This window comes from Leptopilina heterotoma, unplaced genomic scaffold (genome assembly GCF_015476425.1).
Source record: "Leptopilina heterotoma isolate Lh14 unplaced genomic scaffold, ASM1547642v1 Lhet_26, whole genome shotgun sequence".
In the NCBI taxonomy this organism is placed as follows: Eukaryota; Metazoa; Arthropoda; class Insecta; order Hymenoptera; family Figitidae; genus Leptopilina; species Leptopilina heterotoma.
In genome coordinates, this window is record NW_025110969.1 from 350,370 (window position 1) to 364,283 (window position 13,914).

General features: G+C 22.6%; 1 protein-coding gene across 3 annotated transcripts in view; it reads right to left on the reverse strand.

Moving 5' to 3' along the window:
• Positions 1-13,914, reverse strand: part of LOC122503301 (protein sickie) — a 522,267-nt gene that overhangs the window by 166,386 nt on the left and 341,967 nt on the right. For all 3 annotated transcript variants that reach the window (XM_043613785.1, XM_043613784.1, XM_043613786.1), the window contains one exon: positions 446-826. In XM_043613785.1, coding sequence (XP_043469720.1) covers positions 446-826 — 381 coding nt within the window. The remainder of the gene's footprint in view (positions 1-445; positions 827-13,914) is intronic.

Consider the following 13,914-nt stretch of genomic DNA (forward strand, 5'->3'; position numbering starts at 1 on the left):
AAAAGGAAAATAATAAAGAAAAGGGAAATAATAAACAATAAGAAAAAATACAGAAAAAGAAAATAATAAAGAAAAGGGAAATAATAAACAATAAGAAAAAAATAAAGAAAAGGAACAGAATAAAGAAAAGGAAAAAAATAAAGAAAAAAAAGAATAAAGAAAAGGAAAATAATGAAGAAAGGGGAAATAATAAACAATAAGAAAAAAATAAAAAAAAAGGAACAGAATAAAGAAAAGGGAAAAAATAAAGAAGAAAAAAAGAATAAAGAAAAGGAAAATAATGAAGAAAAGGAAAAGAATAAAGAAAAGGAAAATAAGGAAGAAGAGGAATATACTGAAGAAAAGGGAAAAAATAAAGAAAAAGAAAAAATTGAGTGAAAAAAAAACAAAAGGATTAAAAATTTAAAAATAAATTTGTTTTTAAATGAAATAAAAAATAACATACTTGTGATCGTCTGGAGGGACTAGGACTTGGGGGAGCACCCTCCTTGTCTCTGTCTCTGGCTGCACCTGCCTCGATATACTTTTTCCATTGTTGACTGTTGGAAATACTGTTGGAATTATTTTGTTGTTGTTGCTGCTGTTGTTGCTGTTGTTGTTGTTGCTGTTGTTGTTGCTGCTGCTGTTGTTGATGCTGCTGTTGCTTGAATGCAGAGTTTTCAGTTTGTTGAGAACTATCTGACTTCTTGACGTGGGAATGATGACTGCTACCAGGGTGCCGTGAACTTACCACCCTATAGACGAGGTTGTTACCCTGTTGTACCCCTTGGGGGGTGGCCAAGCCACTGCCACCCCCCACGACCACGCTACCACCTCCTGGCACCCTCTGTAACACAAATAAATATGTCAAGTATTATAAATAAAAACAAAACTCCCACGCACAATTATATATATATAAGATTACCGAGCGTATATAATTTACGACTCTTTATTCAAATCTTCAATTTCGAATCTTGACTATAATTTATAATACTATAAATTTATTAATTCAACTTTTTTTTAAATTTAAAAAATTTTTTTTCTAAAATTTCAGTTTTATTTAGTTTAACGCATTTGAAGTATCGAAACTTTTTAATTTATTATTTTTATGGTTTTAAAGTTCGAATTATTAATTTTTTTATACACTTTTTTTAAAATAGGAACCAAAAACCGAATCGAAAATTTTCAGAAACTTTAATTACTTAACTTAAATACTCAGGAGTTTTCGAGATCGCTGATTACGAATCTAAAGTTACTTTTATTTAAGAAAATAACGATATTTAAATAAAAGTAATGTCAGATTCGTAATCAGCGACCCTAAAAACCCCTGAGTAACAAGTTTCAAGCGAATTCAGTTAATTTTCGAAAAATTTGTCCGCCACATTGGATCCGCCATTTTGAATTTTAAAAAACTGACATTAACTTCGTAATCAATAACCCCAGGGCTCGAACTAGGTCCGTAAATCACGTAAAAGTCTGTAAATTTGCTTGAAGTCAGTAAAAGTTAGTTTTTTTTTTGGAAAAAAGGTCCGTAAAGTCCGTAATTTAATTGAAAAAGAATGAAAAGTTCGTAAATTGTACGATATAATTTCGGAAATTTTGAAAAAGTTAGAAATGATTGCAGAAATTCAATTATTTTCAAAAGTAATAAAATTATTCTCAAAAATTCAATTATGTTCAAAAATTTAAAAACATTCTAGTCAAAGTTTTCATTATCTTTATAAATAATAAGATTCTTCTACGAAATTCAATTATTTTCAAAAATTTTTTAATAAAATTCTTGGCAAAATTACAATTATTTTCAAAAATTTTCCCCCAATTCAATGATTTTTAAAATCTACTATTTTAATAAAATTTTCCAAAAGAATTCAATTTATTTAAAAAATTTTTTATAAAATTCTACGCAAACATTTAATAAATTCTTCGTAGAAATTTATTTAATTTCAAAAATTTGTCGAATTTCAATTATTTCCAATATTTGCTAATTTAATAAAATTTCCTTAAAGAATTCAATTGTTGAGAGAAAATTTTAAAAAATTCTTGGTGACATTTCGCTATTATTTTCAAAAAATTTTCTTCAATTCAATGATTTTTAAAATCTACTATTTTAATAAATAAATAAATTCAATTGTTTAAAAATAATTTTGGAAAAATTCTACACAAACGTTCAATTATTATTATAAATAGTGAAAATTTTACTGGAATTCAATTATTATTACAAAATTATTAATATAATTCGTTGCAAAAATTTAATTATTTTTATAACTAATAAAACTCATCGCAGATTTTTCATTATTTTTAATACAATTTCCATTGAAATTCTCGAATAATGTAGGGGAACATAGTCGAGGTCGGCCCACTTTTTGACTTTTGTTTATAATTTTTTTTTAAAAATGAAAAAGTTATAAAGATTTAAAAAAAAAAAAATTTGTAGTCCAGGTTGGTCCTTACAGTCAAGGTCGGCCATGTTTAAAATTCAAAGGGCATTAATGAAGCTAAATGCCATAAAACAGAAGAAAAAATGTTGAATTTTAAGAAATTCGGTTATATTCAAATTTTTGAAAATTTAAAAAAATTTTAAATTTTTTACCAAAGGGTAGAGACTATTAAATAAGTAAAGTATTTTTGAAGAGCACAAAAATAATAAAGCTAAATGCCACAAAAGAAAAGAAAAAATGTTGAATTTTAAGAAATTCGGTTTTTCAAATTTTTGATAATTTTTAATAGTTTTAAATTTTTTACCAAAGAGTGGAGACTATTAAATTAGTAAAGTGTTTTTGAAGAGCCCAAAAATAATAAAGCTAAATGCCACAAAAGAAAAAAAATGTTGAATTTTAAGAAATTCGGTTTTTCAAATTTTTGATAATTTTGAAAAATTTTTTATTTTTGACCAAAGAGTGGAGATTATTAAATTAGTAAAGTGTTTTTGAAGAGCCCAAAAATAATAATGCTAATTGTCTTAAAACAGAAGAAAAAATGTTGAATTTTAAGAAATTTGGTTTTACAAATTTTTGATAATTTTTAAAAATTTTAAATTTTTTACCAAAGGGTAGAGACTATTAAATAAGTAAAGTATTTTTGAAGAGCACAAAAATAATAAAGCTAAATGCCACAAAAGAAAAGAAAAAATGTTGAATTTTAAGAAATTCGGTTTTTCAAATTTTTGATAATTTTTAATAGTTTTAAATTTTTTACCAAAGAGTGGAGACTATTAAATTAGTAAAGTGTTTTTGAAGAGCCCAAAAATAATAATGCTAATTGTCTTAAAACAGAAGAAAAAATGTTGAATTTTAAGAAATTCGGTTTTTCGAATTTTTGATAATTTTTAATAGTTTTAAATTTTTTACCAAAGAGTGGAGACTATTAAATTAGTAAAGTGTTTTTGAAGAGCCCAAAAATAATAAAGCTAAATGCCACAAAAGAAAAAAAATGTTGAATTTTAAGAAATTCGGTTTTTCAAATTTTTGATAATTTTGAAAAATTTTTTATTTTTGACCAAAGAGTGGAGATTATTAAATTAGTAAAGTGTTTTTGAAGAGCCCAAAAATAATAATGCTAATTGTCTTAAAACAGAAGAAAAAATGTTGAATTTTAAGAAATTTGGTTTTACAAATTTTTGATAATTTTTAAAAATTTTAAATTTTTTACCAAAGGGTAGAGACTATTAAATAAGTAAAGTATTTTTGAAGAGCCCAAAAATAATAAAGCTAAATGTTACAAAAGAAAAGAAAAAATGTTGAATTTTAAGAAATTCGGTTTTTCGAATTTTTGATAATTTTTAATAATTTTTTATTTTTTGCTAAAGAGTGGAGACTATTCAAATAGTAATATTTTCCTACCGAAATAGCTAATGGTAACTAATTATAATTTTTCTTCCGGTCATATTAAATTTCATGGCTATTTTCTGATTTTCCAGATTAGTAGAAACAGTGCTAAATGTATTGGTAGAAACTAAAACCCGCGTCGAAGACGGGTACGACAGCTAGTATTATATAATATTATTGTCAGCTGTTTTTCCATGTATGTTTCCTGTGTCAACAGGTGTTGGAAGTTCTAAACCACGCTTGATATAAATGCATTTTATACGATAGCAATTGTTATTGAATGAAAAATAAATAATAATTTCTATTCTTTTTTTTAATTATTTATAATAATTAAATTCTCTTTCAATTCCCTTCTATTATTACTGAAACCAAAAATTTTCTCACAATTTTTTTTTCTTAAAAAAATGATTAAAAATGCCCCATAACTATTTCTCTCGCAAAGTTTTATTTGCAATAAATGTAACTGCATATTAAATTTAATATCGATTTCTCAAAGAGTCTTAACTGATGTCTGAACTGCTGAATATTTTATTACCACGTAAATCATGACGTATAAGTTGCAGAGGTATGCATTTGACTATCTCAAACTGATTTACATTCGCGTTAAATAGCTCTTGTTACTTTGCAACAATGTATGCAAATTTATGTTTATTAATATTTAAAATGGAAATATTTAAAAAATATTTGCGATAATATTTTTAATTATTAGGTTTATAAACTTTTTCTTTGCTCCTGATCCATTTAGATATTTTTTCAATTATTACTGGTAATTATAAAATGAATTTTTTTTAAATATTTAAATTTTCGATAATAAACTTCTTATTTTCTTTTCTTCAGTTTCTTTACATATTAATTTAGGAATAAATTTTAAGAATAAATTTTTTGTTATTTTAACATTAATTTTTATGTTTTTTACATTATTTTGTGACTTTTGAGTTATGTTCGAAGTAAATTTATTTTGAGCTACATTTTTTTTCTTAAGGAAGAAAAATTTTTTCAAGTGGAGAATTGAACTCCGAACTTCGACCTTTGAAGTCCGGAGTCTGAACCAATGGACCATATTGACTTTTAGCATCTTAAGGAAGAGTTTAAAAAATGTAAAAAAGACTATTTTCAAAATAATATTTTTAATTTCAGATCCATCATTCATTCAAGAGAAATATTAAAAGAAACCGCACTAAATACACTAAAAATGGCTTTCGGTTAAAATTCTTAATATTTTCAAAAATTTTAGTTACAGGTTTTCTGTTTAAAAAAAATAATTAAGCGAAGGTCAAGAAATAAATAACCGAAAGCCATTTTCAGTGTGTTTAGTGCGGGGTGTTTTATTTATTTATTGTAAAACGTAATTATATTTTATTATTTCTTTGTAATTTATTTTATACTCTGTAAAGAATAAAAGTAGTTTTAAAAATTTTACGATATTTTGTCTATACCTATTTCTAATTAAATGAATTATATAACAAAAAAATTTTAATTTTACATGCAACTTTTTTTTAACAGGAAGCTGTGAATACCCACTTTCAGCAAGGGGATGAAAGTGTAGAGAAATTTTGGAAATTTTACTAAATTTCCTCATGCTAGATGATGAATAAATTTATACAATTCGCTGGAGTTTTGTAAAAATCTTTGCGAAAAATGTCCAATGTCATAATTTTGTATTTTATATGAAATTGACAAAATATAAATAAACTTTTGCATCAACAAAAAATTTAATTATTTTTAAAAATTTAATTTTAATTCCTCGAAAAAATCAATTTTAAAAAAAAATGTTTTTTTTATAATTCTTTGGAAAAATTAAATTATTTACAAAAATATTAGAATTTTTTCCAAGAATTCAATTCTTTTTAAATATTTTAATAACATTGTTCGAAACAAATCAATTATTTTAAATTTAAATACCATTTTAATAAAATTTTCTTGAAATAATTGAATTATTTTTTTAGATTTTAATAAAATTCTTTACAATAATTCAATTATTTACATAAATAATTCTTCGACAAAATTCAATTATTAAAGATAAATAACCAAATTATTCCCGAAAATTTAATTATTTTGAGGCATTTTAATAAAATTCTTTGCAAAATTCACATATTTTCATAAATAACAATATTTGTTACAAGAATTAAATTATTTTTAAAGGTAATCAATTTTTTCTTGAAAATTCAATTATTTTCAAAAATAACAAAATTTTCCATGGAAATTCAATTTCTTTTAAATATCTTAATACAAATTTTTGCAATAATTCAATTATTTTCATAAATAATAGGAATAAATTCTTTTCAGGAATTCAATTATTTAAAAAAATTTTAATAACATTTTTAGCAACTATTCAATTATTTTCATATAAAGTTCATAGCAGAATTTCAATTATTTTTAATACAATTTTACTATTGCTCGAGAAATTCTTTGGAAGAATTCAATTATTTACAAAAATATTAGAATTTTTCACAGGAATTCAATTATTTTCAAATATTTTAATAACATTGTTCGAAAGAAATCAATTATCTTAAATACAATTTTAATTAAATTTTTCTGTAATAATTAAATTTTTCTGTAATAATTCAATTTTTCTTTTAAATTTTAATAAAATTCTTCCCAAGAATTCAATTATTTACATAAATAATTCTTCGACAAAATTCAATTATGTTGATAAATAACAAAATTATTCCCGAATATTCAATTATTTTGAGGCATTTTAATAAATTTGTAAAATTCAATTATTTTCATAAATAACAGTATTCATCAGAAGAATTCAATTATTTCTGAAAGTAGTAAATTTTTTCTAGGAAATTCAATTATTTAGAAAAATTCTAATAACATCATTCGCAAGAATTCAATTATTTTTAATAAAATGACACACAGGCATTCAATTATTATTCCTTAAAAAGTTTTAATAGAATTGCTTGTAAAATTGAATTATTTTTAAAAACTTTTCTTAATTTAATGATTTTTAATATCTACTATTTTCATAAAATTTTCAATTCAATTATTTAAAAAATTCTTTCCAAAATTCTTCGTAAGAATTCAATTTTTTCATGAATAATAAAAATTGCTGAGGAATTCAATTATTTAAAATAGAATTTGCTTAAAATTAGTCGAAAGAAATGGATTATTTAAAAAATTTTGTAAAATTCTTCGCAAGAATTAAATTATTTTCATACAAATTTTAATTCTTTCATAAATAATAAAATTCGTTGAAGGAATTCAATTTATTAGCAGGATAAGAAAAGAAGTAAATATTTCAGACGAAAATTAGGAAAAAGTCAGGAAAATGAAATATAGAATGAAATTTTTTTTAAGTTTTGTGAAATGTCTAATAAGAGTTTTTTTGATCGTCAAGTTTAATTTTTCGATAGCTACATTTTTACTACTATTTTTAGTTTGAAAAGTACTTTTTCCTGCTTTTTTCAATTTATTTATTGAGTGCGAAGTCTGTGGTTCGCCAGATTTTAATCGCACGATTAAAATATATAAATTTTAAGTTTTTTTAAAATTTTTCTTCTTAGTCATAGCACTTGAAATTTAGCCATGTGTAAATTATGTAATTTTTAAGGCTTTCAAATATTTTTGTCGTTCGCCATGATTTTCTAAATTGTGAACATAGTAAAAATATAGGAATTTTCTGATTTAAAATTGTTTAAGCGTTGGCCATAGTCTGTAATATTTTTGGGCATGGTCAAAATAATATGAATATATTTTGAGGTTTTGAAACATTTTTATCGTTGTCTATGATTGACTAGATTTTGCCCATAATCGGTATTTAAAAATTTTTAAGTTTAACTTTAATTTTAAGGTTTAAATTTTTTTAATTAAAGAAAGTGAATTTATCATTTGGTAATTAATATTAAAGGTGGAAAGAATTTAACAATTTTTCCTAATCAATCAATATTAAATTTTTTTTGATTATAAGGTTTATTTTGTTTTCTAAAAGATCGCATACATTCTACTTGGGGAGGAATGTTAAAAAGAAGAGTAACTTTAATGGCTAATTAAAAAAAATCCCTCAATAATAAGGTAAACTCAGTTATCGAGAGCTCGTTATTCATCTAATGAATTTGAACGACCCTTGTTTAAGTAGTTGAGGCATCTATAGGTGTATGACGAGAAGAGACGAATTATTTGGCGAGTAAAAGTTTTGAAATTTTCGAGCCTTCGCATTAATTAGTGTCTGGTGACCTCGGTCAAGGACTTTTGGAGAGGTCAACTCGACAATATCGATTCTCGAATTTTATACTTGCGGGAGATGTAGCAACACGCCAGGAGCCCCACACGGCATGATTCAGAGGGTGCGCACGGTATTTCGTTTATAAGGGAGGGGTGGGTGTGGTAATTCCACTTCCCTATACCTTTTCTTGTCTATCATGCTTATCTATCTCCCTCACTTTTCCCATATGTATATATCTACATTCTACTGCCATGTGTAAACTCCCGCTTCTAGCTTGTGCCTCGCAGCTAAGAGTGATTCATGGGGGTAGAAATAGGAAGCTACCACCTCATGTCCGTTCAGCTTTTAACTCCTGTCGTAAAATTTTCCTCATAGCAATAGAGACTAAAACAAAGACTCCCCATGGGGCGACCTTTCACTTTTCTCTCTCTCTCTCTCTCTTCTACTATCTACATATACAACCAAAAACATGTTTCGGACTCAACCAAACATCTTTACGATAAGTTCAAAGCTCCTGAGCGAACTCCTGCGAGGAACAATAAACTTCAACCCCCAACAAACAGACGAAAAATTAACTCTTTTGAATCTTGGGCGTTGTGGAATCTATTGTATAAACTTTGCAGCCATTTATTTTCCTTCTAGGCTATCTATATATATAAAACCCTTGAGAAACTATTTTTGATTTTTTTTAAAATTTTCTTTCTTTTACACTGATGGAAAACACGAATAAACTTTTATTGTTTGTAGCGTAAAATCTAAAAAGACGGATATGCGAATTTCTGCTGTTGCAACTTTTACTATTTATTGGAGTAAATTTTACTACATCCTCAAAATTGTTTTTATACACATGCATTCAATAAAATTTATTTCGTAAAACAAAATTATTTATACCTAACTTATTTATTTATTGTCTCGAATAAAAAATTTATTGGGTACAAATAAAATGGTTTTTTGGAAAAATAAAATTTTTATTTAAATTAAGAGACTGAGAAGCATTTATTTGAAACAGATAAAATGTTTGTAAAATCAAATTTATTCGAAACAGATAAAAAATATATGTCAAATAAAATTTATTTGAAACATAAATAAGTTAGTCCAACTTTTCCCTACTTTTCATATATTAATTAAAATAAAAGAATTAAATGTTGAAGTTCAATTAATTATTAATTAATCTCAAATTAGAAAATTGTTCATTTAAAACATTAATAATCGTTGTATTTTCCAATATTTTCAATTATTATATAATTTAAAAATTAATGTATTAAAAATTATTGAATTCCTTCAAAGAATTTTATCAAAACATTTCAAAATAATTTAATTCCTTCGAAGGATTTTATTATCTATAAAAATAATTGAATTCTCGCAAAGAATTTTATTAAAATTTTTGAAATCCCTAATAATTAAATTCTTTTGAAGAATTTCATTGAATTTTTTTAAAATAATGTTTCTTTAATAATTTTATATGAAAATTTTAAAAATAATTAAATTATTTTCAAAAATTTATTTAATTTATTGAATATAATCGATTTTGTTAATCATTGTCATTAATAATTTTACTATTAAAGTTTTTTTTTTAAATTATTGATTGAAAATAAAACTCTTCTGAACAATTTTATTACAGTTTTTGTAAATAATTGAATTCTTTTGAAGAATTTCTCTAAGTTTTTTTGAAAATAATGTAGATTTTTGGATAATTTTAAATATAAATTTTTGAAATAATTCAATTAAACAAAGAATTTTTTTCAAATTTTTAAAATAATCGTGTCTGTTAATAATTTTAATTAAATACTTGATTTTTGAAGTTTACTAAAAGTCTATTGAAAAAAATCGAATTCCAGAATAGAATTTTATATTAATTTATAAGGAATAATTGAATTGTTTCGAAGAAATTATTAAAATTTTAGAAAATCATTGAATTTAGAAAAATTTTATTAAAAAATTTAAAAAAATTAAATTGAATTGAAGGATTTATTAGAATTTTAGAAAATAATTGAATTATTTCGAAAAATATTATTAAAATTTTTAAAAAAAACTGGATATTTTATGAAATTATATTAAAATTTTAGAAAATAATTCAATATTTTCTTGACATTTTATTAAAACTTTGCTGAAAATAATTGTATTTTTGCAAATAAAATGAAAAATTTTATAAGGAATTAAGAGAAAAAATTGAATTCTTTCGTGAAATTTTATTAAAAATAATTGAATTTTTGCAAAGATTTTACTACAATTTCAAAAAAGAATTGAATCGTTTCGAAAGATTTATTGAAATTTTAGAAAATTATTTAATTCTTTCGTGAAATTTTATTAAAATTTTGTTGAAAATAATTGAATTTTTAGAAAGAATTTTACTATTTTTAAAAATAATTGTATTGTTTCATAGGATTTATTAAAGTTTTAGAAAATAATAATTGAATTCTTTTGTGAAATAAGAATTTAATTTTTGCCACGAATTTTACTATTCATAAAAATAATTGAATTGTTTCAAAAAAGTTATTAAAATTTTAGAAAATAATTGAATTCTTTCATGCAATTTTATTGAGAATTATTGAATTTTGGCAAAGAATTGAACTATTTAAAAAAAGAATTGAATTGTTTTGAAAGATTTATTAAAATTTTAGAAAATAATTGAATTCTTTCGTGAAATTTTATTAAAAATTAAAAAAAAACTAAATTCTTTAATCAAATTTTATTATAATTTTGTTGAATAAAATAATTGAATTTTTGCATTTCAGAATTTAACTATTTATAAAAATAGTTTAATTCTGCCGAAGAATGTTATTATTTTTGAAAATAATTGAATTTTTGCGAAGAATTGTATTAAAATTTTTAAAAATATAAACAATAATAATAATTAATTGTGTAATTAAAAAAATTTTGTTTTCTTTCAATTCCAAAAAACAAAAAGAAAACTTTTGTAATTGACTGTCCGTTAGATTCTTCCTTAATTAGGAAAAAATAAATTCATATTCCACCTCATAACGGAAAATTTTTTTAAATCTTTTGAGAATGTAATAAATTCCATTTAGAAAATAATACAGAAGTCTCGATTTTTATTATTATAGAAATAATTTTACCTGCTACTCGCTTAAAAAGTGAATAAATTAATATTTTTATTATTTTAAAATTATTTATTAATATTTTAATAATAAATTAAAATTTTCCTACCAAAATCAAAAATTTAAAATTTCCACAGAACATGTTATATCGAAACTATTGCAAGTTTAATCCACTTTCATAAAATTTTGTATTTTTATATTCATATAAACTCACCATTTAAAATGCCACGTTTTCGTTCCCATAAAATAAGTTCAGCTTTATTTACTGTGTTTCATTGCACTTTTTCTTATTTTTCTCCAAAAGAGCAAAGTAAGGGGAGGTGGGATGTACGTAAAAAATTTATTCGCGTTGAAAGTGATCTGTTTTTGAAGATATATCTCGTAATTCAAGTATCAATCTTTTATAGGCCCTAGATATTCTTGGTTTATTGACCATTTGAACGTGTCTCGCGTGTCAAAAGTATTCCTCTCGATGAAAATTCAAGTGGAATGAAGGAAGTCGACCTTGCCCAGGAGTGCCAAGAGCACGAGGCACTGAATTTTTTAAGCCGAGAAAAATCCCTGCCTTTTCTATATAGAATCGAATCTCTTATATTTGATTCGATTCTAAATTTGTGAAACTTGTTTAGATTCATTCAATTCGAAGCTGGGTGAGAACTTTATCGAATTATTATCCTCTGTATGTCTTCAAGCACGCACAAAATAGCACACAAAAAAGGCACTTTTCTTTTTTCAATCCATTATTTTTATACTTTTATCTAGAAAATAAATAATGAAATCACTTTTATCACTTCCGAGGCGTACTTTAATTTTAATAATGAAATTCACTTAAAAATTGATTCTAAAAAGTTTTCACTTTAATTTTTATAAAGTAAATTTTAAGTATGATGCTGCACTGAAGAAAGTAGGTGATATTTTGACACCACAACTAGAAATTTACAGTAATTTTTAATTTGATCCACATTTTTGGTATCAATTCGTTGCAATTTGATATTTTTGAGTTAAAAATTTGACTATTGAATCTATAAAGGTACAAATTTCATATTTAAAAGCGAAACAATCGGAACAAAAATTAGTTCAATTATTTCGTATTTTACTCTTTAAATTTGTATCAGTTAAAAATAATTGATTTACTGGTAAAAATTTAATTTTTAAAATTCATAAAAAAATTCTCATTTTTTGTCTTTTTTTTACTCATAAACTATTAATTGAATTTTAAAAGATTTATGTTTATAATTTTCATAAATAAATGAATTGTATATATATATATAAAAAAAATTTGAATAAAATTTTTTGTTTGTCATAAATTATATTAAACAAATTTTGAAAATAATTGAATTTCTGCGAATTTTCCACAGGAATTTAATTATTTTTGAAAATTGTAAATAATTTAATAAATAATTTTACTTATCTATTTCAAAATTAATTGAGTTTTAAAAGAGTTGCATTTACAATTTTCATAAATAAATGAACTTCAAAAAGTTTTAATGTGAAATTTTATAAAATTTCTAAGCGAACATTGAATTATTTAATATTTTCATAAATAATGAAAATTTCCCAGGAATTCAACTATTTATAAATTCACCCGCAATAATTAAATTATTTTCGTAAATAATAAAATTTTATTTAGGAATTTAATTATTTTCATGAATAATAAAATTCATGATAGAATTTCAATTATTTTTAATACAATTTTAAACGAATTCCTCGAGAAATGTAATTATTTATGAAAATTTTATTGAAATTCGTCGAAAAAATTCAATTATTTAAAAATTTGTTAATACAATTTTTATGAGAATTTAATTTTGAAAAACATTCAATTATTCACTGAATTATTTATTTCAATTTTATTTGTATTCAAATAATTTAATTCTCGTAGAATTTTCAAATAAAAATTGATTGAAAAATGAATTTTATTTAAAATTTTAGATGATAATTGAATATTAAAAGCATTATTGCATGAATTTTTGGAAATAATTGAATTTTGAAAAAGTTTAATCGAATTTCTTCTTGAAATTATTGAAATAATTGAATTCTTGCAACGAATTTTTATTACCTTTTTTTTAAATAATTGAAATTCCTCTGAGAAATTTTAATAAAATTGTAGATTTTTTAGATATTTGAATTTTAACAAAGAATTCAATTATTTGTGAAATATAATTTAATTCTTGCAAACAAATGTTTGAAAATAATTCCATTTTTCGAGAAATAACCTTTATTTGAATAATTTTATGGAAATTTTGTTAAAAAAAATTATTGAATTGTTGCCAAGAATTTTACAATTCATAAAAATAATTGAATTGTTTCGAAGGTTTTATTAAAATTTTAGAAAATAATTGAATTCTTTCCTGAAATTTTATTAAAATTTTGTTGAAAATAATTGAATTTTTGCATTAAAAAATGAAAAATTTTAAAACGAATTAATAAAAATAATTGAATTATTTCATGCAATTTTATTGAGAATTATTGAATTTTTGCAAAGATTTTACTATTTCAAAAAAGAATTAAATCGCTTCAAAAGATTTATTGAAATTTTAGAAAATAATTGAATTATTTCGTGAAATTTAATTAAAAATTAAAAAAAACTAAATTCTTTTATGAAATTTTATAAAAATTTTGGTTTCCTTCGATACCAAATTATACAAAAAGAAAACTTTTGTTATTGACTGTCCGTTAAATTCTTCCTTAATTAGGAAAAAATAAATTCATATTCAACGTCATAACGGAAAAATGTTTTAAATCTTTTAAATAATTTTACAATTAGAGAAATTTGTAAAAAAATGTGATAAAACATTTGAGTATCTAATAATTTTTAGAGTGAATCAGAATATTCTTTAAGGTCTGGGAGAAAGTCAAAATTTTGTCTGAAAATCAGGGATAAAGA